This window comes from Micropterus dolomieu, linkage group LG21 (genome assembly GCF_021292245.1).
Source record: "Micropterus dolomieu isolate WLL.071019.BEF.003 ecotype Adirondacks linkage group LG21, ASM2129224v1, whole genome shotgun sequence".
NCBI lineage: Eukaryota > Metazoa > Chordata > Actinopteri > Centrarchiformes > Centrarchidae > Micropterus > Micropterus dolomieu.
The window spans coordinates 22,918,686-22,946,258 of NC_060170.1; the positions used below are offsets into that span (position 1 = coordinate 22,918,686).

A 27,573-nucleotide genomic window follows, 5' to 3' on the forward strand; every position below is an offset into this window, starting at 1 on the left:
TGCTTTGGCAACATTGTTGAACCTAAATATTCATTCCGATAAAGAATTTTGAGTTGAAAGCCCAGAAAAGAGTTGGCAAGGCAAGATGAGTCCCTCTTTAGAAAATATTGACTGGACCACATTAAAATGTCCTTGACACATTTGTGCCCTTAACAACCTCTACAACAAACTCAGGGCTTTTAAAATGTCCTGTATTTGTTGCTTCCTACTAAGCTTAGAAAGGGGTTGCGCGCGCGCACGCACGCACACACACACACACACACACACACACACACACACACACACACACACCCCCACACACAGGATTAGATTTAAAAGTTCTAGTGAAATGTTACCTAATTCCTTTTATTGTTATTATTTATATTGTTGGTGATGTTTTTGTTTTACGTTATTGTCAAGTTTGTTGATTTGACTAAATCAAACATTTGAATGTTCCATTTATTGTTTGATTTAATATTTCATTTAAATTAAAATTAATGAAATTCATTTGTATTAATTATAACACATTTCAATTTCTTGTTGTTCATGTCTATTTATAAGTATGTTGTAGTTTGTGTCTATTAAACTCTTGTTTGGCTGTTATTACAGATTTATCTTCGGTCAGTGATAATTACATTATCAGTCTTTTTATTCAGTTCACAAGTGTCTCTTGGGTCTTGCTCTGCCATTCAGCTCAGTGGTATCATAATTCCCTGTTAGACATCAAACATGGTAGATATAATAATGACGTACAGTATAGTTATAAGGTAGTTATTGGCCTTTTCTTACAAAAACTGTTTAGGGTTTTCAGTCTTTTCCATAAGGTTGGTCATTTTTTGTGCTAAAACTGGCAAACAATCTCAGGTATGTGATTTAAACCCATCCCGTGTTCCAGCTGTTGTGGAGAGAGAATATAAAGCAGACAGATATCCAGTGTCAACAATAACAACTTTATTATCTTCTTTTTTTCAATATTGTGTCTTTGTTGTTTAAAGACAATGTTATACGAGTATAAATTAAGGAAGAAAATACACAATCTAAAAAAAGAAGAAGCAAAACCTCAGTTGAATCTACAGTTACACCTGAATACACCTACGTGTATTTAGGCAGTAATAGTAGTCAAGGCAGGTCAATCACCTTTGACCTCCTGTACCAGGCCGCTGTTGTGATGTGTTTCATAACTTTCATCACCGTACAGATTATTAACATCATCGCCATCTCACCACAAATCCGTAAGTCACAGTCGAAGGAGAAGCAGGGTTCAGTTTAAACAAGGCAAGACAAATCTCCCCATCTTCATTAGTTTACTTATGCCTCAAAACCGAGGAGCATCGAATGAGAGGGAAACGTGTGCCACACATGCACACAAATCAAGTTCATTATGCATACAAACAGTACGAAAACACCAACATAAGAATAATGGCACCTGTGAGAAGGTAGAAATCTGAAAAATAAAGGCTGAGAAATTAAAGCTAAAAATCACACTGTAGTGAATTAAGTGTTGGGTGAGATGAAATGAGAGAAAGGAACCCCACATTAAAACCCTAGGGAGGGCAGATGAAGAGGGGTGTTTTTTTTGTCTACAGTACGCTCTCCACATACACTTTGGTTGTTTATTTCCCTTTCTGCATGAGGTCAAAAACTGTTCTCTTTAAAGCAACAACAGCCATGAACAAATCTACAAATCTACGCCTCACCCCGTTATTGCTACAGCTGTCCGATACTGTACCAGCCTTCACATGGGGCCACTCCAGTAGGCAAGTCACCATAAAGGACTGAGGTCCCGTTATTTGGAAATACACTGATTAAAAATGTATGATGAGCTCTCCACTGTCGTTCAAAATATAACATGTATTTTCAAATATAAAATCATCTCAAAGACAATATATTAAAGAAAATTAAACGTCAAACTGATCGCTGAGAAAGGAAATCACAGACTAACTTTCCGTTTGTAGATGTCATGAAGCATAATTAACTGCACAATGACAACTTTCAAGATTTGTTCCTGCAAAAGTGTCCACCCTGTCACACCCTTGATATGATTTTAAGTGTACACAACCTCTATCAATGGTGTGTGCGTGTGTGGACAGACAAGAGGAGAACCAAAGCAGTAATTAATCAAATTAAAAGGAATAGTTTGAGATTTTCAGAAATAATCTTGTTTGCTTTTTTTTGTTGTTGCCAAAAGTTAGATAAGGAGATTGATACCAATCTCATGTCTGTTCAAAATTCGACTAAAGCCAGCAGCTAGTTAGCTTAGCTTAGCATAAAGATTGGAAGCAGTGGAAACAGCTAGCCTGGTTCTTCCTAAAGGTAAATGATTCCAGCTACTAGGACCTTTAAAGTTCACTAATTATCATGTTTTTGTTGTTTTTTATGAGTGAGTAAGTTTCTGAATACAATACATTCAGTATTTCAACATGTTACATACTCGTCATTTCTGATCGAATTGCTCATCCACAAGTACTATACAGTCACAAGCCAGGCTAGCTATTGCCCTCTGTTTCCAGTGTTTATGCTAAGCTAAGCTAACCAGCTGCTGGCTCTTGCTTTACATTTGTTGTAAAGACCTTAAAGTGAGATATTGATAATTGCAACTACCTTTTGGCAAAAAAAATAAAAAAATAAAAAATAAGAGAAAAGGAAATAAGTGCATTTTCAAAAATGTTGAATAACCATTAAAGCTGGGGTAGGCAACACTGGAGAAACTAGCAAGAGACAGCTAGAAGTATCAAAAAATCCCTCCTCCTCCCTTCACCATTTTTAGGTCAGAGCATTTTATTTATTGGTTGCTGTCTGGTTGTAAAGACAAATTCAACAAATATAACAAAGGAGGCTTGTGAAATAAATTGCCTACCCCTGCTTTAAGCTTTTAAGAGATTTAGTGATTGATCAAACCGTGACTGCCACAAATCAAAATGCACGCAAACATTTTATGTTAATGAGCAGAAGCATCTTTTGTGCAAAAAACAACATCAATCATTATTAATTTCATTATCAAATCATGAATTCACTGATAAACAATCTCAAAGATAAACATTTTACATTTTACCAGCTCATATTATCATGCTGAAAATCTCCTTCACTCTATGTGAATATTCTAAGTGAATTAATTTCTTTTCCAGTGCATTATACATCTTTATGGCCTGCACATCAGAGGAACTGCCAGATATGATCTATGAAATCATCACTGAACCACGGTTACTAATGTGCTAGTATCAAGGACTCTATAAAAAAATATTTTCAGTGTGTCAAGACAGTTTTTGGAAATACAAAACAAGAAATCTGCAGCCAAATTGAGGGTTAACATCAATCTGGAGATTAAAAGTTAAAATTACAGCAAATCCTTCAGGCTCATTCAGTCTTTTTTATTTTATTTTATTTATTTATTTATTTTTTTAGATGTGAACTATGCTGTACAGATAACTTAATTCACAGAGTTAGTATAATTATTCTTCATTTTACAATATCATTCGCTTATCACAAAAATTCACACAAATGGACTAGACGGTAGATACAACACCTCCAGCCTTGAATTCTACATTCCTAACAATAATTACAAAAAAATACCAACTGGTTTTCAAAACTTTTTTCACCGGAGACGTGTAGTGCACAGGTCAGGGGACTCTTTCCCTTGTTCAGTCAGTTAAAGGCAAAAGACTGAGGGTACCTTCGTGAGCTGATCCCAGATCAGCATGTCCACAAACACCGAATGAGAGGAGTACACGTGTGAGCTGTGTTGAGTCTGGAGCAGCAGCTGGGGGAGTCCTGTGTGGCTGGCTGCACAGCGGTGTGCTACAGGAACCAGCCCTGTGTGCTTTTATTACCCCTGATCTCCTGTCAGCTGAAGCCACTCCGGACTCCTCAGAGAAACTGCTCCACTCTAACGTACAATTTGTCCTACTGGAAACATCTGAGCTACAAACTAGTGACTGATGGAGGCTGTGGAGCTAGTGCAATGCACACTATAGAAACCAACATGTTCCTGGATGTCCTGGGGGGTAACTACTCAATATCTTAGCGATGTGTTGCTTTGTATGATCACTGAGAATGATGATGTCACTGAAAATGGTCACCAAGGATTCGGTATGTGTTGCTATGGGAGAGCACCAGAGAACAAGGTAAAGTACATGTAACATCAACACAGAGATATGTACTAACCTATTGTCAACCACAGTGAAAAGTGCGTAATCACTTCTTTGATGGAGATTCCTATTAGAGTGACATGGATGTTCAATGCTGCACTGTTGCACTAATGTGTTACAACTAAAGGACTGACTACTGCAGAACTTTACTAATCAGAATCACACATGGAAGATGTCTGAAGCATGTTGACTAAAATGCATTTAAGTATAGAGGCAGTTTATTTTTAAAATATGAAAGGAATATCATTATCTCTACATGGACTATAGTCTAGTTGACTACTTAACAGTCTGGAGTTTCACATATATGGATGGAAACTCCAACATTCACTCCAAATAAAATTCTGCACTGCTGTATATTTCATCAGTTCAGATAAATCAGCCTCTACTGTGTAAGAAAAAGATGATTTGCCCAATCAAATATTATATAAGTGTTGAAAATTAAATAAATAATACAGAATACAGTAAACAATCATATCAATAAATACAGACAAAATATATCATAACCATAGAATTATAAAGTAATCCAATGAATTAATAAAACACAGCTCATTATAATGAACTGTTATTTGCTTATTTTAACAATGATAGTTTAATGCGTTTCCTTCTGTTTTTATTTTAAACATTTTCATCATAATGCTACTTTGCCTGTCAGCTAATTCAGATAGAGGCCAATTACGTACCTTTCTGTTTGTCTTGAGACTTTTGATTAAAAAAAACACATTATTAAATGAGATAATTTAATAGAAATAAAACTGACTTGCGATAAACTACTGTGGAAATAAGCAGCATGAAATAAAATGTAATACTGGAAAACGAGTATAATTTTTTTTTACTGATTAGTTCACACAGCTGTGGTTACATTAACTATTTTGTCTGTAGTTATTTATACAATGTTTTACGGATGTATTTTTTATTTAATTAATTTTGACACTTTGTGTCTGCATAACTAATAATAAAATCGAAAACAGACAGACACCATTTCCAAGCCTTAGCCTCTTTCTTAAAAAGGGGCAAATAATGAGCACTTGAAATCATTCCCGTAAAGAAAAAAAGGGAACTAATTAAAGATTTATACAGTAGTTCTAGCATCATCTTAATTGTGCTGAATAAAACAGAGGATGAGGACACTTTTCTTGTAACCTTCAACACTGTTCAGTTTCTGTGCGCCCATTTATGACTCTGTCAGCTGTTAGTCTATAATCGTGAGCTGCTCTGATGTGGGCTTCTGTCTAATCGGTAAAACTTTTAAAATTAACACAAAAAAGTGCATTGTGAGTAGGATTCAGAGAGCACCTGATTTCGGGAGTGTGCAGGTGCCTTTATTGTGTGGTGTTACAACTCCAACGCCACCTCACATCCACACATTACCTCACTGCTGTTTCAGTATAGTGTCAAAGAGGACTACTCAGAAAACCTTCCTTTTCCCCCATAGTAAAAACAGAACTAGAATGCACATTTGGAGGTACAGTGTAATCCGAGAGCGTGTGAAATGTACACATTCTCATGCTTACAAAAGTCCACACGGTGCTCATAACCCAGCACGCCCCATTGCTTAAGGACTGGAGGCAAAGTAGTTCCCTGTCCAGTGAGGTTTAGAGCGATCCTGGGTGAGCTCCTGGGTTAGAAGATGTCAGGACACATGCTCCAGTCCTGTCTCTCCTTCGCCTCCCAGTAACCTCCCTTGTACACAAAGTTTGTCTCTCCAGTGACGGAGTCCCTCCTCTGGTGAAACCACAATGGCTGGTAGCCTTCATATTCTCTACCTGCGGGAGGAAGCACAGGTGTTAGTCAATCGCAGTCATTTTTATTGCACCCCAGTGGAGTAGCCACACTTGCAGGCAATTTGCTGAGTGATCAATTCGCCTTCATACATATGAATATATATGGGAAGCAATCAATCGCTGTGCACTGCAAATGTGAACCGAGCTTATGTGACGGTGAACAAAATGAACTCAAAAGTGCCAATTAAATGCAAATGTGCACGATATGTGCGAAACAAAAACCTGGATCGATCACGTTGAAGGGGTAAATTACAATCACAGTTTTGGAACTCCCTGAACTGAATAATCCATCTGTTTCTTAATACAGAAACCCAATCAAAAAAGGGAGATAAAGCTCATGTTGTTGTTCTTTTTATAAAAACATAAGTAACTTGTTTACTGTTGGTCAATGCACCAGAAAAGTGCCCACAAGCAATCGACAGCAGGATGACAATGCAGTGCAAATTAATCACTTTCTAATGTGGCTTTACCATAGCACACTGAGAACACTTAGATGTTATATACTATTACTTAGTTATTTCATGTAACATATCATTGAGGCCAGTTCTAAATGAAAATGTCACATGTATGCAGGAAAAAGTCTTTTTTTTCCCTGAGTCATTATCTGGAGAAGTTGACATGAGAGGGGTATCATGCAGTTCTCACACAGAGGCAGACCACACAGAGGACACACAGAGGATGGTGTGTGTGGTGTGTGTGTGTGTGAGTCTGGGGGGTGATGCACAACAAAGGGGCACAGGGCAACCCCCACTCACCAGAGTCATTATCACACTCTGACCACCAATAGAGGGAGGAAAAGAAAGACAAGTCATGGGTACATCGAAAACAAATCTAGCCTATGCACAACACACACACAGACATAGGAATGCCACCAGGATGAAACGTTTCTGTTGAGTTCTCCATAAAGTACTATTTCTTGAATCATAACCATTAAAATCAGGAGACCTAAAGAAATCATCCATAATAATACTTATTAATGCTGGTTTGAGGTCTGTCTTGGCTGTTTGTCTCAGTAACAACTGTCTTGACGTGCAGCTGTAAACTGCTCTAATGTTAAATACAGCATTCTGTCAGAGGTGGAAACATTTACTCAAGTACTGTGCTTACTTACTGTACCTATAATTTGGAGGTACTTGCACTTAACTTGAATATTTCTATTTCATGTTAAACGTCTACTTCACTACACTACTGAGGGAAATATTGTACTTTTTACTCCACTTTTTATTTGACAGATTTACTTACTTTAGAGATTCAGAGTATTAATTAAAAAATAATCAACAAATAATGATATATGAATATAGATTAAACTACACAGAAGTATATAAAGTAATTCAAATTAGCCCCATCAACTGCAACATTAACGTGATAAGTACATTCATATACTAATAATATAATATACATTCCTCCTGCAATGGCACATTCTGCATAATGAGTACTTTTGTTACTGGCGGGGTACTACCTGATTCTGGTAATATTTTCCCCATTATAAATTCCCATTTCAAAGTTGGTTTTTATGATATTGTTAATGTTCTTCAACACAGACAGTGTGCCAGATAGTTTAATGATACTATTGATTTATCTTGTTGCCATCACTTTTAATAATTAGGGTTCCAGGCCCGAGTGGACTGGGAACCCGCAAGTTCCCAGTACCAGCGGAGCTGGGAACCCTGTTGGAATCGTATTCGTTTTTATTTTTATTCTTCCTGAAGAAAACTGATACTGCGGCCTAGATGGTAAGTGCTACAGAGGCAAAACTCACAAGGCAGGTCCACTTCTTGTCGATGACCTCAGGCGCAAGAATTCGCACACTTCTGCTTCTAGAGGGCGCTATACGCAAGGTCAACGCGTTTGGGCTTGGAACTCCCGCCTACAAAGGCGCATATCAAAAACCTTACATCCACGCGTTCGAGGGATCGAGCTGAATCTCGTGGTATAGGCCACGCCCATTTCCGCCTAAACGTTTTTTTCCGCAAAATCGCATGTTTTTTTAATTAAAAAAAAGTTAATTAAAAACATATTTTAATTAACTCCTCCGAAGCCGCAAGTCCGATCGACACGAAACTTGGCACGGATAATCTGTGGACCAAGCTGATGAAAGTTTGAAGAGGAAATTTTGATCCGACAAAAAATGCCGCAATTACAAGCTAACAAATGTTTGCGAAAAACGCTACAAACAGGAAGTGATGTCATATCTTATGTTTGGAATGGCTCATCGACACCAAATTTTGAGCATTAATGTGGGATGCCCCCCTGAGGGCCTGTGCAAAATTTACAACTGTAAATGTACAACTAGCCCCAAGGTGGGGCTATTTATCCTGAAAAAATTGTTCCTCTATAACCACAAGTCACATTGACATGAAACCAGAGCCGAATTTTTCAGCATGGTCCCCTCTCTATAGGAACCAAAGTTGATCCAAATATGCCCATAGATGGTGCTGTTATTGCACATTAAAGATGTAAAAAAAAATCCCATTGACTTACATGCATTTTATATCTCCATAACCACAAGTCCGATTGATACCAAATTTGGGGCCTGATGACACCTGAAAAATTTGGTGCAATTCGGCCGAAAGGTGGTGCTACAATCGAAGCTCAAATACCCCATTCATTTCAATGGGATTTTGAACCAAAGGACATTTATCCTCATAACTACGCACCACTACATCGCACATTCATAAACCTGTGTTTGGGGGATTCTGCCGATTCGGATGGTATAACACACGCCTCTGTGCGATGACGTTTTCATTTCATTAAATCGCGAAAACTGAAAAACTTATTTTAATTAACTCCTCCGAAGCCCAAGTCCGATCGGTACGAAACTTGGCACGGACCATCTCTGGACCGAGCCCATAAAAGTTTGTAGAGGGAATTTTGATCCGCTAAAAAACGTCCGAATTATAAACTAACAAATGTTTGCACAACCTCTAAAACCGGATGTCATGTCAGATCTTACGTTTGCAATGGCCGACCTACACCAAACTCGGGGACCTTATGTGGCATGCCCTCCCGAGGGGCTGTGTGAAATTTGGCGTCAATCCGCCTCTAGGTGGCACTATTAATTGGATATGAAATAACGCCTCCCATAGACAGACATTAATTTCAGATCTCCATAACTGCAAGCCCCTTTCATTTATAACTCTGGTCATTTATTCTCCACGTGCCCCACGAGCCGCGGCGGGGCGCACGGGCCGACTCGCGCGCCCACCACGGGGCCAGGGGGGCGGCTTATGCCGGGAGGCTTGGACCCCACTTGCTTGCAGTTCTAGTTTCAACTTGTTTTCTGAGAAATCATGTTTTTTAAGGTCAGTTTGGAGTCGTTTGGCTTTTTAATAAAAAGTTGCTTTTTAAAGCAGAACATCCATGGCACTCTGCCGATAGGATGTCCCCGCAAGTCCTTCCCCTCCCTTCATACTCTCTTTATCATCGCTGCCTGTCTCTGTCTTTTACTCAACATCTCTTTGCTCATCAGACACCATACTTCCTGTTCTCCGTTTCATACCGTCATCCAGAGCGTCTGAGGCCTCCGCTTCCCTCCTCCTCCTCACGGCTCTTTGTTTCTCCTCTAGCCTCTGCTTTTCTGAGTTTGCCTCATCCCATCGCCCTTCCTCCATCAGCTTCTGGTCTGGTCTTAGACGGCTATCTGTCAGTCCCACTCCATCCTCCTGCTCATTCAGGGTCAGTGCCAGCGCAGAGAAGTAGTACATGTTCTCAGCATTCTCCCTGAGTACAAGGAAATTCACAGGAGTTACACAGGGCGATGCTCTACAATCTGAACTTAAGTGTTGACTGATATTGACTGAACTTCGCAGCTGTTATACAACTACTATGACTCATATATTGCATAGTTCTGCTTCATGAAGCTGATGAGACGAGCACTTACGGGAGAGGGTATTTCTTCCACAGCAGTTTGGGGGACAACGTCTGATAGACGGTCTTCTGTTTGCCCTCTGATCCACTGCCCCCTCGGCTGCTCTGAATGATCTTGGAACTCTCTATTTTATCGTCCCATGTACCAGAGAGGATGTAGTGAGCCTGGCCCCCACTGTCTGACACCACACCTGTCACCTGGAGAGAGCAAAAGGATATCAGAAAATAGACTTATTGCATAGAAACTATAGGGAATGAAGAAACTAAAGCAAGCTATCTTTTGTTTGCAGATGTATCACCACGTTCTTTGCTCCTAATAAATGCACAGTCCCTTAGGAAGGACACCAGAAAATATCCCTAACCAGTCACTAGCAAGGAAGGCAGTATTGTGGCCCCTTTTTGGGTAATTTGTACAACCCCAAAAGAGGTTACCTCACTGCAGTGTGACTTCATACAGTGAGCTTCTTCTATATTAAACTACTGTAAGAACTGTTATTTGTTTATACTGTCCAGCAGGAGGCAGCATCACACAGTTTAACCCCTCATCATATGACATCACGGCAAGGTCAGGTGTAAGTGTGGAAAGGAAGCATTTACCTTCCGTGGAACGTCCCTGGAGAAATAACTGTAGGGGGAGAACTTGAGTTGGCAGGTCTCCTTGGTCCTGTGATTCACAATCTCAATGTCCCCTGACTGCACAAATACAGACACAACAACACAAAGGGTGAGAGAGACAAACAAAACACACGGAGAGAATGATAGCATATCCAAGTTATTAATTCACAGTGTCTGTACAGTACATGGAGGCGGCGGGAGAAAGCCCAAGTACTGAACAGAGATAAAAAGGGTAGATACTGGTGAGACTTCTTAGTGGACAAAATTAAGTTGGGGAGAGGAATTTGAATCGACATGGAGGTGGTATACTAGTATCTCGAATGTCCATGCTAATAGCAAAAATAACCAAAACATCTTATTTAGAGACATCCCTTATTGTAAATTGTTATTGTAAAAGTAAATTGCTGTTGTAAAAGTTAGGCTACACTACAATGCTTTAAAGAGTTTTTCAAAAGAATTAAAAACACAGAAGACAACCGTAAGCCAATGTAATCACAAAAAGTAAACAATGGAGAAACTAAACATAAAAAAATATTTTTTGTATGAGGTAAGAAATGCATTCAACGCATCATCAGATTTTTGCTGCAAAATTCTGAACATACAAAAAACTCCACAGAAGATGAAATACTATAAATATCCAGGAAATGCTCGATGTTTGCAAACTATTAAATATTACCAACTCATTATGCTTTGGTTTACTAATTCAGAGCTGGTATTTCTATTGTAGTTGGTAGCCAAGAAGCCTAATTACTCCACACACCAAAGTGCTTGTTCTGAGAGTAATAATTCAGAGATGTAAGTGAGTCTTTCATATTCCTACATGCAAACACAAGCACTCTCTCTCTCACACACACACACACACACACACACACACACACTCTGACTGACAGACTGATATGAAACACGGCACACGCAGAAAAAGAAAAAAGGTCTACACAAACACACAACTGGGCCATCTCACAGAAAGAAGTGGCTGTTATTTTAGGGTGCTATTACAGATCAAAGCCAAAGATAAATCCCTAGAGATTGTGAAGCTCCTTAATCATGTGCTCTGATTCCCTTCTTTACAGCACTCTGCTCTGCTGGTCTGTACCACGCACTACGGCAACATGGGCGGAAAAACCATCTATAGGCTACTCTGGAAGACCAGAGGAATTGAGGCAAGATTGTGGATTTGGAGCTGTGGATGAATGGTTACCAATCAGAAGTGCTCACAAACAGACCTGGTCAATCCACAGCTTGCCCACAATGATGTTGTGCACTGTGGAGGTGACCTTTCTCCACACATAGTGGTTCCCGCTGGAGTGGAAATGCAGGTGAATGGCACCTGGGGAGGGAAAGGGACAAAGGGCTATAAGAGAAAAGAAATACCACAGCTTCTTTGTTCCCAATCTGCAATTGCAGACCTGGAAGTGATGTGTTAGATTGTGGGCTGTTTGTGGACATGATCAATTTGCCCTGCATCACCTGAAAAACACGTAATCCAACACATGTATGCCCTGTGCACAGGGAATACATTTCCATGTATTTTCTGTGTGACCTAACCCTGGAATATTGATAACTTGTAATTGACCAAAAACGCTTTCCACTTAGGAGTTTTTTCAATTACATGGTATCGCAGCGGGCATGTAACAGGAAGTGAGAGAAGCCAGATAAATACCATCCCTTGGTTGGACCTGCATCTATCAAATCTCTGATTTATCTGAGCCAACAGACCCCTGCTCTCGGGTCCCAATGCAATAGAGAGCTCCCTTTATACCCATACTTTATTGTGTCAGAAGGGGTCATAAAACCCTCCTGATTCATCCTCAAAACCTTTGCTATGGCTTTAGACTGTGTGGGAGGCAGCACAGTTGTCTACTACTCTCAAGTGTAGTCCTTCTCAACTGAACTCTGCCTGCTGGGGCTGTTAAATTTCCATGATACAGTCTTTATTTACACATATAGTTTGATGTATTCCCCACAAAATATGAAATGTCTCACCCAGAGGCATTATGGAGAGGTATTTGCCCCGGAACTTGCTGGCGATGGTGATTTCCTGCCACAGGGTCCAGCCTCGTTGGGAAATCACATGATGTGCAGCTGCAGGGGGGTGATGGCTCACCTTAGAAGAAAGATAAAGGTAAAGAGAATATAGGAAATATATGTTTATATAAGCAGCAAACGCTGTTTAGAGAACACGGGCTGACCTTGTGTACTTCAGCTTGTGTGTCATGTGTACGTGCACATCAGTGAGTCTGTAAACAAAAACTCCCTGGGGTCATGCTGTTACCTGCTCACACAGCGAGCGGTAGCCAAATTCCTCCAGGCGATCGAGCTCGTAGGTCTCGCCCAGGAGGGGGTTGAAGGGCTTGGCTGTTCGGTGGACCGTGGTGGAGTAGGATGAGACGGAGAAGGCAGCGATCAGGCACATCTGCTCCAGAGAGGAGTCGCAGCGAGCCGCCTTGTCCAGAAGCTCATGGTACTCCAGGTCCTCGGTGAGACGCTGCAGCATTGACAGAGGCTCGTTGAAGTTTACCTGAATGGGAGGATCAAGAAGACGTGAGACACAAAGGGAAATCACACAGATTTACATTAACCTATCAGCAGGAAGGAGGGCCATGCCTCATAAACTTACAGGCATGGGAATTTTAGAGAGCTCCTTGCCAATGCAGTTTTTCATGATACTCCACAAATTGAGGGAGTAGTTGGGCTTGTCTGGGACACGAGTCCGCCTCTGCCTGAGGGGCTGCAGCTCCTTCCCTGACACATCATTACAGCTCGGAGACATCTGTGAGCAGGTGGAAGGGGACAGGGCCGATGAAAAGAATATTCAATATATACAAGTTTGAGGAATACTTTCAACTTCATGGACAGCTTGGCAGCAATATCAGCAAGTGGAGACAGAATGACAGAGTGAGTGAAAGACACAGATGTGTGCTGGAGAGAAGAAGCTGCAACAGAGAGATGAGGGGAGAGAACAACAGATGTTTGACTGGTAATTAAGATTTAGTGGAATGAAGCAGCTGTGTATCTTTGGCACTACAGGGGTGACAAAGAGACCGTAGGAAACACAGACAAAGGCTGCGCAGGCGTGTTTGTGTGTGTGTGTGAGCATGGGATGAATGTAGGGTAGGAAAGGAGGAATGTCAGAACAGCAAGTGAAGACAGTTATATAAATAAGCCAATGAGCAGCACAAATGAACCCAATATTAGGATTTGAAAAGTCAGCAGTGTTCACAGATGTCAGACAAGTTAGGAGGACCGACACTTACATGGTCGTCCTGGTTCCAATCATTGGAATGGCCACCGCTCGCTCCACTCAAATTACTCTGAGATCGCCTGGAACAGAAAGAAAATGTTTTCTACAATGAGCACTGGACATATAAACACACTCAATGTTCCTATCTCTCATTTCCCACTTACACACACACACACAAAAACAACAATACAAACGAGGGAGCAAACAGATTGCTGGGTATTACAGATGAATGCTGTGCAACACTTTCCATCATTCTTAGTGCCGCTACTGGAATTGAGGGATATGTTGCAAAAGACAAAATACCTAACAATGATGAGGAAGAAAACACTACAAGCATATTTTTTATGAAGTAAAGAAGCACACGTTCTACAAAAACAAGTAGAATTGTCAGAAGAGACTGACTCCAATGCAGCAAACAAATATGCCACTGTTGTTGTACAAAAATGTACTGAATGAGCAAAAAAACAGAAATTGGTATATTTTGCTGCAGGAAAGCAGACATGGGTTAGAGACTTATGTTAGTTTTATCTGTAGTGAACACATGTGATAAAATGTGAAGGGCACACCACTCTGTGATTTGTATGTGTGTAGGTTAAGTTGTCACACCATGAGCTAACATCAGAAGCTTGTTCAGCTGTCAGTCAGAATCAAATTCACTATTATGACCAATTTGAGCATCCACAGAAATGGTTTATTGTGGTTACACATGTACACTAAATATAAAACTCAACTAAACCTTCATCACTATATCTGTCTGGCAGTTGTCCTGCTGTTTCTGCAAATAACAAAATATGGATCCCGGGTGTGCGACTGACCTGTGCTGTGTGTTCTCAGTGGCAGTCACTGTGATAAATGCAGGGGAATCCTCCATGGCATCAAAGTACTCAGTATCCTCATCTTCATCACTTGCCTCTTCTTTGTGCAGCCTCTCACTCCCTTTTGTCAGGACATATACATTTGTGAGAATTCAAAACTAGCAGAACTGTATTGTACAGAGTTCAGGAGAGAGCAGCGTATAATCACATACCCATGGCGATTAATCAAGGAATAATCAGCTTAGTAAAACTGGCAATGTTCCTGCTGGTTAACTAGCGTGAATGATGCGAGCTCCTCGGGTGCATGTGTTTCTAATATTCAGTATCCAACATTCAATTTTCAGTATGATCTGTTATGTGAACTAAAGCTTCCAACAGAGAGGCACAAATCCAAATATATAAATCAGAGAACTGTGTAATGACAAGTGATTCTATTAAAAAATAGGATAAATTATGACCAAACAAACAAATAACCACTATGCACAAATACTGTCTTTCACACAGAACTTTTACCATTCTTTTAAAATCAGCTTCTATTTAATAATACGTAGTTTGATGCATAAAAAGAATTTATTCGATAAAGATTTGCATCAGCCTGAAGTGATGGGTTAACTCTACTCCACAAACAAAAAAACTGGATTGAGAGAAGATCATAACCGCCACAACATCCTGGTCATGAATACACAAAAGAGTTAGGAAATGTTTTTTCGCCCCTCCAACTTTTTAAAGGAGAAAATACTCCGGTAAGCCATTACCATTACAGCCATCACTGCACTATATAAATGACGGAATACTATAAAGTGTAGCACAACGTCCTGTTTTGGTATTGAATGATGTTTGAGCTATTTGTACAAATCATTTTTCTATAGATGAAAGATTCACACTAAAAGGTAAGGTCATGTGTTCACCAAAATCAACGGGGTTCTTTCTATAGGAGGATGGATGTACACAGCAAATTTCAGGCCAGCCTGTATGTTGGTTATAGGTAAACAAACAAGAAAATAAACACATGGGTGGGCAGACTGACAGAAGAGACTACACGGACCTACAGTCCTTGGTAAATATAATTACCATCTCTAACTTAACGATAATCCAATCCAAACCTTGTGACACAACTTAAAATCTACTTCCTATGCATTAGGACTTTCTATAATATGGACCCTGATGTCACATGACTGTTAGCCAGTATACTGAGGCCCACAGGCGTAAGTAACACACAGACAGTCTGTCAGTCTCACCCTTGTTGGTGGTAGGGGCACTGGGTGTGGTGGACGCAAGCGTGGGTGCTTCTCTCCACGCTCGCTCCAGGCTGTTATGCTGCTTGGCTAGCTGCTCAATGGTCTCCTCTAGGTGGGTACGTTGCTCTCGCTCATACTGCAGCGCCCGCTGCCATCTTCTACTGTGAGTCTCTGCTAGGTCCAAGAAGTCTCGACACGCCTGGGAGAACACATGCACACATGTACATAAAGACACTGGCAGCTATGAAAGTTTAATTTCCAAAATATACAGTCTGAAAACAATCTGCTGTTCATAATTCTTAGCAAGGTACAAGTTACTTTCAACTTGCTATGACTAACAGCTCAGACTTCTGCATTAAGAGACACAGTGTCCTAAAATGGCACTTCTCACAGCTTTACAACAAAGTGGCATCATGGGGATTTTGGAAAGAATAATGACCTTTTTGGTTCCTGTTCTTGTTTAAAACAAGACCATTAAAATCATAAAACATTTATGAACACTTCCACAATTTATTTGAATCAACAAAAAATAAAAAATAAATCATCAGTATATCATTTTTCATTACATCCTGATATAAGAACAATACAACAATCTGAGAGAGAGAACATTGGGATGGAATAGGGTGTACAGACACTCACGTCAATCATTGTAATCAAGCCTATTTATTACCAATGATCCAAGCATTCATCAAAATGTTAATTAGCCGTCTGCCAAGCATTTACTGGGTCTCCCTGCTGTGTCAAATGTGCCTCAAAGCACAGCGTAAACAGAAAACATCAGTGAGTGATGAGCTAGAGGTTAAACCTCCGATTGAAAGGCAGACTATATTAGAGTCATTGTGGCTGCCTTGATTTTACTGCTGAGACTAAGAGGTTACTTCAGATCAAAATATATATTACATGTCAGCATTTTGTGGCACTTTCCGACAGCCCTGCCTCATAATGAACTCAAAGGTCAATGAACCTAAATAACACCTCACAGCTGAAAACGTGCATGATGAAAATGTCATGTGACCGCCATCGAGCTGTCAGCATAGGGGGCCTCAGAGCAGGGTTTCTGAATAATCGTTTTAAAACTGCTTTACTGTACTCAAGCAGTTTTGTGGGGGCTAGTCTTTGTTCTTCAGTGGAGCAGCACACGACTACATATGGCCCGAACAATATTTTTCCTGAGGCAGAGGGACTGTTGAGAGTTAGCTTGAATCACTTAGATAAAGTTGTGTCTTCATGCAGTGACCTGGAAGCGTGAAAGCGTCACACAGCCCAAAGAATCTCCGTTCTCTGGCTGGTGAGAGTTCAGTCAGGATGTGCAGTATCACTTTTAAGCAGCAGAAAGAGAAACAAGGATGCGTAACATCCGACTTCTTCTCTGATTTGTTTACAGAAAGCAGGATACCTATCTGCCTGTTGAAAAAGGACTCTATCTTTCTCTCTCTCACACACACAAATTACACTGTAAACTAGTTGTCTCTTAATATTTAAAAAGGGTGGTTTTCAGTGAAATTAAAAAGCTATTTCTAAAAATGACATTATAATAATATGTTCAATGTGTATCATCTTTAATCTTCCCAAGTAACTAAATTAATGCTTTAAATGTGTTTTTTTCCCCTTTAATTTGTTAATTCAGAAAGAAAAACAGGAAAATGATTCATGCTTATCTTAATGCTACTTAAACAAGTTACTAATCTGTACAGACCAAGGGATTTAAAACAGTTATAATGTAATATTGTAAAATCATATGTATGGTAATGGTGCAGTTTTATTATATGATGACAGAACTGAAATCATACATCCTTACCCATCCTTACAAAGGCTTTAGGTGTTCTAAACTATAACCCTATTTGAACTGAAAACACAAGAATAAGGTATGAAAATCACTGGAATATCTGACAGTAAAAACATCCAACCCCTTACCTTCAGCAGACTTGCATCAAGTGTCTAAACATCAATGTCTGAGCCTCAGTTTAAATGTTAGAAGTGCATGTGATATTGCGGCCCACTTCCTCAGACATAACCATGGTATGAAACTGAACACCCACTTAAAAAAGTATGATAGTTCCACTTTTTTTATGCTGAGTCTCCAGTACAAACGCAGACTGCATATGACTTCCGTTGGGGGGAAGACAGGCCGAGCGGTGAAAAGTGAATGGGCAAGCAGAAGGGGATATGTAAGTAAGAGGTGGCATCAGCAGTTGTGAGTGTCAAATTAAAAGTCCGGCACAAATGAACTTGAATTTAATGTGATGAAACCATACACATCCAAAGAGGTGCGTGTGTAAAATGCATGCGCACACAACCGGACAAGAGCCTGGACTCAGTGGCACACGTGAGAAGTTACATCACCACTGAATGTACTAGTGCAACCCTCTCCACGGGTCGGATCACAGAGAGCATGCAGTTGTGTCTTGCCATTATGGCCTCCTAACTTCCCTCAACCCCTCCTCTGTCCTTAATTCTCTCCTTGCATTTCCAACACAATTTCTTTGTGAAAAGCAAATGAAAAACTACAGTTATATTTAAAAGTAAATGTTTTAACAGTGGCTGAAAACGTGGCCAGATACCCAAATCCTGTGCTGCTCTCTGCTCAAATCATTACAGGGAGTTTGTGGCAGCACGTTTGCTCATTAGAAGCACATTCTTGGCAAACCTAATGGCATTTTAATGAGCTTGGTAATCCAAGAGGTAAGAAGTTTCAATTTCCCATATCAATTAATAAACAAAAACAAATAAAACAAAATGGATGACACACAGAAACAAGGGGCTCATCATTACACATAATTCACATTCACAAATGCAATCTAACTTTTATTTTTTTCCCCTTATTATAACAGTACGGCTCAAGTCTGTTAACAAGCTGTATTAGCACATACTTGTACGATATGAAGAGTAATAATTTAATTTGAAAAAAGTAAAAATCCTTGAAGATCACAAGTGATCTTCACTAAATTATTTTTACACCTAACAGCCAGGCATTTCACAGAAAAATCAGTCAGGCATGCATTATAGTAAAAATAAACATCCACTCCCACAAGAATAAACAATGCTATCAACAAAGCCATCGACAGAAGCAGGAAGAGAGACAAACCTTGTGCGATTGTCTGGTTTTAGTCAGAGCAGGTCTGTATGTCAACTCCAGAAGGCTCTAACATTCCTCACCAGGCAGGGAGGGAAGAGGGTTTTAGAGGGGGGAGCAGGGGCTATTCCTGTCTCCCCCACCCACTATCATATCTAGTATCACTTCTTTAGGACCTCAACTCTCCCTGAACTATCGCCCACTACTAACAATCTGTTAAGCCATATGGTATTTACCATTTAGAAAAATGCAACAGGGCCAGATACATTAGAGCAATTTTTATTCTAGTAATCAGATACAACATTTAGTAGTTAATGTGTTTTCCTAAACATAGCTTATTAGGTGAATATTTTGGTGATACTGCAATATATTATTTTGGAAGAGATCTTTTGCTGTTGGTCCTCCTGGAGTTTCTCTCTTTTTCTTATCAAATCAAAAATACAAGCATAGAGTTTCACATATGTGAATTTGTAAACAGCAAAGATGTTCGTATTCTTATACGATACGCTGTGACATTTTATTAATCTGCAAGCATAGGGAACCACCATCAGCTCTGCAATTAATTACTGACTATCATTTTTAAACATTAAGTTAGACATGGTTACGTTTAAGTAGGTTTATCAGGATCTGAGAGGATCTGGCACCGCTTTTCCTAAATCTGCAGCCTCCAAACTGCAGCTCGCTGACATTCATTTAATATGCCACACTGTGAAGTGATCTCATCACCCCCTAACCAGGACATTATAGGTGACTGGTATTCTTGTCACTGTGATCATGCTGGAGCATGTGGGTCTGTCCCCGCTACTTACATTGATCATAGCATTAGAAGTGATACGGAAGAGGGTGGCTCGCTCATTGACTGCCTTGATTTTCTCCCCTCCCTCCACGGAGACTTTCAGACCCTCAAGTTCACTCAGGGAACGCTGCAGGGCTGCCCCATGCTTGGCGATCAGGTCATTACATGTGCTGAGGTCATCGAGCTTGCTGACAAGTATCTTCAGGGTGCCCTGAATCTCGCTGCGGTCCGACTGGGTTGTAGGCTCCTCGTCCCCCGAGTCATCTAGAAGAGAGAGGTGAGAGGTCACATATACACACCATCTTGAACAAGAGAATTTTATTGGGACTTGTGGGAACAGCAATCATAAAAGAGAAGATTAACAAAGACAATTTAGAAAGGTTTTTCTTGGGAAACTTTATGCAACATATCGAACTGCGTAGCTGCTGAATTGCAAAACATGCACACACACCCCTTTTTATGATACAGATATTTCCCATTAGAGATACCTTCCCAAGCTAAGGTGGTGAAGACAACAGGCAGCCATAACAAACACAAAGTGTTGTTTACTCATTTCTATGTTTTGATAATGTGTTAAATAACGAAACTGAGCAAAAAACAAAAATATGATTAAATGATAAAAATGACAAATTACTTTTCCTATGACAACAAAACATTTCACAGTGATTAGTACCACTGACGCAATTTGTGTTAATTGGACAGGAGCCTCTAACCGACGTAATTTTACCATGTCGGTTTTTTTGGTTAGCGAGAGAGTGTAGAAGTCCTTAGAAGCTTATCAAATGTGCATTTGAATACAGACAGCTTTTCCATACACATGAGCCTTTTCAGTAGCAGATGCCTTTCACTAAGATGTCACTAAAGAGAAGTTACTTAAGCTTTAACAGAACATACAAGAACAGTCTTACAGCGTCAGCCCCACAAATTACACACACACACATACACACACGTCGACTGCAAGCACAAGCACACACACAGAAAGACAGAAATACCCCAAAGGTAAGACCAAGGTCCATAAAAAGCCTAGTGATGTCATAAAAGGAACAAATCAAAAAAAGAAGACAGAAGTCTTGATGTTTCAACTAAATCAGATAGAAGATTACATTTTATTATAAAAGGTATTTTTCTAGCAAAACACCTGGAACTTGCATGATGGATTTTGAACTGACTTAATAGAACTACCGCTGATACTAAAACTAAGAAATCAGAGGAAAATGGAGGGAGAGAGTAGCAGGAGGATACTGTTTATCTCAACAAGGAAAATACATTTCTGATATAGTGAGGTTAAAGGGTTGAGTGCAGAGAGAAAGCCTGTCCACCCTCTAATCCACCTGCAGACCCTCTAATGCTCTAATGTCTAGAAACTGCTGTTGTGCTGTCTTCTACTCTTCACCATGCAGAGTATGCTTTGACACATTGAAAAGGTCTGTTATGTGTGTAGCTGATAGCAGAGACTGTCACGTCTCGGTGAGAGGCAGCACTACAGCAACACTTTCTCCTAGAATATGGCAGCTGGCTGTGACCTCACAGTGGAAGAGGCTATCACCTCTGTCATGTCCATTTAGATCATGCAAGTACAACATGGATCTCCTCCTGGGGGATGCTGGTAGTGTGGGTTGCAATTGACCGGGATCATTGTCCAGTGAAACATCCAATTTTTTTTAATACAGTCTATGGTCCAGCTCCACTGAGAAACAAGCAGAACAGAGATAAATCTGCACTGGACTAAGTAGAGCTGGCTTGACAATATCAAGAGTACAGCCTAACGAAAATTAAAGAACATCTGATAATGATATATTGTTTCATACAAACACATTTACATTTTTGATGAGAATCCCTTAAATTCGGTCAAAGAATTATGAAAACTTAATAGTGATTTTTTGCCATACGTGTGGCTTTAGGGAAGTCAATCAGTCGGTCCACCATCGAAAATGTTTCAACGTCTACTGGATACATTGCTAAACGCTAAACTATGATCGTGAACATGATTGCTTTAAAGCTAGGGTATGTAAATTGTTTTGGATTTTAGGTTAGATTTGTTGAGATTCTCTTTAAATTCCGATCAATAAATTTAATGCACAAAAAAAAAAAATACACACACACCCATACATACACCCATACACACATACACACACACACACACACACACACACACCTCAAAAATAGATGGGGTGAAGTCCTCTCATCTAAAATGAATAAGCACCAAGAGGAGCGAGGGTGGAACATAAGAAACCAGGGGAGGGTGAGCAAGGGGGAGAAATCTCTCACCATATCAACATAAAGATAACCAAAGTTCAGCCAGGAAGAAGCAGAAAAACACAGGCCACTAAACTCTAACCTCCGAGGTAACGTGTGAACATGCTGAATAGGCTTTCAGAGAGAGACAACTGTCTGGCCATGAGAGACAAAAGCAAACCAGTCCAGCCAAAGGTCAACAGCCGTACAACAGCAATAACACTTAAAGGGAACATGGATCAGAAAATGACACTTCCATCCACCCAGAGTAGTAGTAGTAATCAAACTGATCTGAATTTTAGTGTGTCGATAGGCGGGCAGCTGCAGTGCAAAGGAAAGCAAGAGACTGTAAAAGAGGTTTGAGGAAGCCAAAGAGCAAGCTCTGAGAGAGTTGGAGAGATAATAAAATAAGCCTTAAATTGATAAATGTCTGACCATGAAAGCCTTAAACAGATAAATTAGTGTAGCTTTGAACTTCCTCCCACGAGGCAACAACAAGACTGCCCCAAATCACATTTGATTTGAAAAATTTATGTTCAAAATTAGACTTTAAAAATATTAAAATGCTCTATGGGTAGATAATTAGATTTTTCATATACTTTAAATATACTGTAAATATAATTTGTCATATATTTGTCATTTAACACCAAGGACACAGAATTTGAAATTTTCAATTTCACGGTGTCTCCAGAAAATGAATGAAAAACTGTTTCTAGAGATACTAAAAATGGCATCAAATAACAACTACAGTCTGGCCTGAAGGTAGATTTGTAGACTAAGCATAACTAGATATTTGGAGTTAAATTGTATCTACATTGAATTTATCTATTTAGAAGCATTGGATGTGACAAGTATTATAATTATCTTTGGTATGTACTTGTCAAATTAAGTCCATTAGTGCAACTTTTGAAAGACCAAAGTGGTGAAAAGCAACTTTCCTCAAGCATTAGCAGGAGACTGTGTGTCATACATGAACAAACAACTAATCAAATTCAAATTCAAATTAGCTTTATTGGCATGAATGTGTAACAACAATATTGCCAAAGCATCATACAAACTACATAAGAACAATCAACCCCATACATTTCACTAACTAATCAGTGTACATTAAATCTGAAATGCTGGAAACCAGAAAGTTGGTTTCTTTACAGGCTGCAAACTTCTTGCAAAGCAGGCCAGGCTATCATTATTATGAAAGTGAAAGTTACACATATCCCTTTTTGGAGATAGCAATTGGGTGCTGTCTCCTGTTAAAGTGGGTATTTCAGGGCCAAATGTTGGCTTTGTTGAGAGTGTGCAATGTGCAAGGACATAATGAATCCTGCTCTCACGTTTCTTTGAAATTGTTCTAAGTTGTGTACCAAATGGAGCATATAATTTAACATTGGAAACCCCTCAATGCAATCAAACAAAAATATGACATCATTTTATATTCTGATGGAAAACCAAGGTCACTGAATGGCAAAGTCACCGCCAACTGTGTAGCAGTAAATTCTACCACTGTGCTCTGCATCACGTCCACATTTGAGATGTGAAATTGCAGAGTAGGGTCTCAATAACATTAGGATAATATGCCATATACTGTTGGAAGGACACTGGGTGGTGTTTTCAGAGGTGCTGTGAGTAAAAAACAAGAAGCTCATGGGGTACTATGGCTGAACGTGTTCCCAGAAAACACTAAAGCTAATTGTTACGACCCGTGAGGTCTGTGTGCTGTGTTTGTGTTGCTGTGGGTGTGTCTGTCTCTCTCCTGCAGGTGTGTGCCTGTATCCTGAGTGTGACGCTGGGTGGAACTCGCAGCTGTAGCTGATCAGCGGCAATTAGTGGGCCGTATAAGCTGAGCCGGTAGAGCGCTCTCGGTCTCCCTCACTCACCCTTCCTTGGTTGCTTGCATCAGTCTGTGTGCCTCGTAGGATATGACCTGCTGGGTGCCGTTCACAACTTCGCCTCGCACTGTGAGGTTGGTGACTCCATAGAGGTAGTCGTCAGCCTGGCGTTCCTGACCAGTGGAAGCCATTGTGGTGAGCAGCGGGTTACCTCCATGTGTGCTTCCCCAGCGCGGTGGGAGCCGTGTAGACTAAGAGATTAAATGCCTTTTTTGTTACTTTGATTGAGAATAAATACATTAACCTGACACGTGTTTTGAGTCATCCTTGGTTTTTCCACCCGGTTATTTGTCTCTTTATTCGTCCCACACCCCTAGACAAGCCGGTAACATAACACTAATGCTTCCCCCCCCCAATGTTAAAGAACATTTACAGCTGTGATGTTTAAGAGTAAACTAAAATACATGGCTAGTAAATACATTTGCAGCACTGCAGTGAGGCATTGCTCTCATTATTCACCCTCATTCTGCCAATGAGTTCAGCAGCTCTAAGTAAAGCCACTTAAAAATAAACTGTCACATGTACCAAGGCATATTTATTTAGAAGAGACTCTGCTTACAGCACGTTGCCTGCTAAACTAATTCTCTTTGCAAAACCTCACTGAAACAAGTTGTCAGCTGCAAGAACACACATTCTGGCCCTTGGCTCGAATGTATAGAGACCCTTCAACCACAAGGAGAAACCAGGACACATGGTGTTTTTAGATCTAAAATGAAGCCTCTACAAGTTTGTCAGAAATGCCCTTTCTGCAGTGTCCTTTTGGTTCACTGAACCAGATCCACATAGTGTCAATAAAATGTCAAGCAATACCGGACAAGTTTGAAATTTGGAGATGAAAACCCTTTAAGATGTCTAAACATTTTGTATCACCTGTATATCACTCAGACTGGAATAAAAAGTGAAGACTGGGTCAATAAATAGCTAATCTATGCTGTCCGTGCATCAGAGTCACCGCCTAGCGCGCCCCCTCACATTTTCAACCCCTTCCTCCCCAACAACAGATGTGGATGGATGGCTCTCTATAGCGAAGTCAACACCAAGGCCAGGAGCCCATTACCACGCCAGTCATGCCTCAAGGGCGGACTACCTCTCCCCTTCCCCCACATCCTACCACCTTGGAGAACACGCTGCACCGACACAAATGCCTGTTTCCAGTTCCCACCATGCCTCATCAGAACACAATCTAATTTAAGCAAATATCTGTGTGTGAGGTAAGCTGGGATACAAGTTTACAGGTCACAGCTCAACAATTCTCAACATGTAAACACATCCATCTTTCTCCTCAGCATGTGCATAGCTTCATCGCCCTTCACTCCTTTCTTATTGGCCATCTCAGTGTTGTTGCACAAAAGAATGAGGGGGAGAGAGAGAAAGCAGGAGGATGGGATGCGGGAGAATGTAATTGGGAGAGCAGTAGTCTCTCCCCTATCCCACCGTCAGGGCTCATCTGTCTGCTCGTCCCTGAGGACAGGATGTCAGATCAGTGGAGCCAGGCCTCTGGCTGACAAGACGTCACCCTGTGGCAGAAAGATGCGCACGTCAAGAGGCCAAGTACATGGCAGAAAATGTACTACCCCTCTGGATTAAAGATGGTATTTAAAGACAGTGAAAGGCCTAATCAGAAGGGAAACTAGTGTCAGAAAATTAAGATTGTTACTTTAATTTCTAATGGTTATGACAGTTGATTTTTGCAGATTAGAGGCACCACGGTGCTGTGGACTGTAGAGTAAATTCACATGCATAGCTGTCACCAACCACATGTCACTTATGTGCATAGACCACCTTGTTTTAGAGATGAATGGGTATCCAAGCAGATTCAAGACAAGTTTATAAGGTATAGTATACCCAGCTAAAAAAAATGCAGTCTAATACAACATCCCTGCAATAAATCCTTCCCCATCTCCTAGAAATTCCATTTATTTAGTACTAATCTGTCTTCCAGTTATGTTGTGTTGACAAATGTTATGTTCACAGGCAATGTTTTTTTGTAGAGAAGCGCTACATTTACGTATCACATAAAAGTCGAAAAGGATAATGGGTGTACACAGCACAGAAACTAAGACACCAGAGACTGGGATCACATCGCATGAGGTTCAGTCTAAACAACAAAAGCACTTTGTTAAGCTTAGGGAATAACTCTAGGTTAAATGTTAATAACGTATACATGCTGTGTGTCATCCTTCAATTCACTGTGGATTTGGGCCAGTGAGTGCCCAAATTATACCATTAAAAAAAAAGGGAAATAGAGTATACTTAAATACTAATCTAAAATGTGTGACTTGCCAGAAGTTTCCTAACAATGGTGATTTAAAAAAATACATAAAAACCTCCAAAACTTATTTTCTGTTGCAAATTAGTTGTAAATATAGTGACCCAGAGCTGAATAAATTCTACTCGAATATTATTTACCCTCATTCATATACATTTACTCATTTAGCTGACGCTTTTATCCAAAGCGACTTACAATTGCTATACATGTCAGAGGTCGCACGCCTCTGGAGCAAAGAGGGGTTAAGTGTCTTACTCAGGGACACAATGGTGGATGGGTCACAGTAGGGAGTTGAACCTGGGTCTCTCACACCAAAGGCAGGCATCTTATCCACTGCCCCATCACCCCCCCCTAAATTGTTCAAATATATTGCAGGGCTGTATTTAACTGCTTTTGGCTCGGTGTACGAAATAAACATGTAACATACAATACAATAAGGGACTTTGCTTTTGCAGTCATATGTGATATACAGTATACCAGTATTAAAACAATCATATTATCAGATATTCATTGCAATTTGCCAGTCTTAATACACATGCAATCTGAAGATTATTGTATTTTTAGCACAGAGAAGAGCTTGTAGCTGTGGTTGGAAAAGATTTATTTCAGCACTGACAGCAAAGAGAGAGGGAGATGACCACTTTGCAGCTGACTGTTTTGATGGAGTGCGCACGAGAAAGAGAATATATGAGAAGTATATCAGAAACAGAGCAGAGAAGCTAGATGAAAAGCGAGCATGCGTCCCTGAGGAGAGGAGTGTAATCCTGGGCAGTAATTGCTAACTGGCTCCATACCTCCCCTGAGATACATCACAAGGAGACAAACAGAGGAGACAGCAGGTTAAACCCAGTAACACAGCGCTCAGCTCTCCACAAGCAAATGAGAAACAGTGCAGTGCAACTCATCACTGTCCCACAGCTCTGCAGTACAGCTCTGGCCGTGTATCCAATCGAACATTCTCAGAAAGCAGCAAATAACAAAAGAAAACATTAACAGCAAACTGCAGCAACTAAATTTTAATTCAGTACTATTGTATAAGGTGCTAAGATAGACAAAAAGAAAAACAATCCGTCTGCTGACTACTAAACTGCAGATTTATATTCTGGTATGCTGAATACATTTTCTAAATTCCCAGCTGGTGCATCAAACCTATGTGAGGAAAATGGCTCTTGCTTATGGCATAACTGAAGTTTAAGGTCATTAATTATCCTACAACCTCAGAATACTAACTGAGCTCATCTGCACAAGTCTGGTCACTGTGACAGGAAGTTTGCTGCTCAAGAGGGACTATCAAAAGCAAAATGTGAAGCCTGTATTTACCAGTTTTTACTGGCAAAGAACTTAATCTAAACCCATGCACACAAGACTGGTAAGCATACATGAACACACATAAATCTTTCATTAACGTGCAAGCAAGCAGCTGCTCAAGCTGTGAGAGGAGGATGGTCTGTTGACAGCTACCTTACTTCATATAAAACATGGCTGGAATATAAAAAAAAAACGTGACTACAAGTGAGACCTAAAATACAGTAACACATCTTTGAGTTACAGTATTATTACACATTTAAAGTTAGGATCTTCAAAACATTCATGAAACCAAAGTCTATTTTTACAGTCGAAGCTTTTTCTGTAA

General features: G+C 40.2%; 1 protein-coding gene across 2 annotated transcripts in view; it reads right to left on the reverse strand.

Moving 5' to 3' along the window:
* Nucleotides 1-2,842: 2,842 nt before the first annotated feature.
* The window catches only part of osbp2b (oxysterol binding protein 2b), a 49,102-nt gene continuing 24,371 nt past the window's right edge, over nt 2,843-27,573 (reverse strand). For both annotated transcript variants that reach the window (XM_046034515.1, XM_046034516.1), the window contains 12 exons: nt 19,564-19,814; nt 15,682-15,880; nt 14,444-14,564; nt 13,642-13,708; nt 13,005-13,157; nt 12,660-12,905; nt 12,371-12,491; nt 11,611-11,714; nt 10,370-10,465; nt 9,786-9,970; nt 9,405-9,625; nt 2,843-5,887 (listed from right to left, as the gene is read on the reverse strand). In XM_046034515.1, coding sequence (XP_045890471.1) covers nt 5,745-5,887; nt 9,405-9,625; nt 9,786-9,970; nt 10,370-10,465; nt 11,611-11,714; nt 12,371-12,491; nt 12,660-12,905; nt 13,005-13,157; nt 13,642-13,708; nt 14,444-14,564; nt 15,682-15,880; nt 19,564-19,814 — 1,907 coding nt within the window. In that variant the 3' untranslated portion in view covers nt 2,843-5,744. The remainder of the gene's footprint in view (nt 5,888-9,404; nt 9,626-9,785; nt 9,971-10,369; nt 10,466-11,610; nt 11,715-12,370; nt 12,492-12,659; nt 12,906-13,004; nt 13,158-13,641; nt 13,709-14,443; nt 14,565-15,681; nt 15,881-19,563; nt 19,815-27,573) is intronic.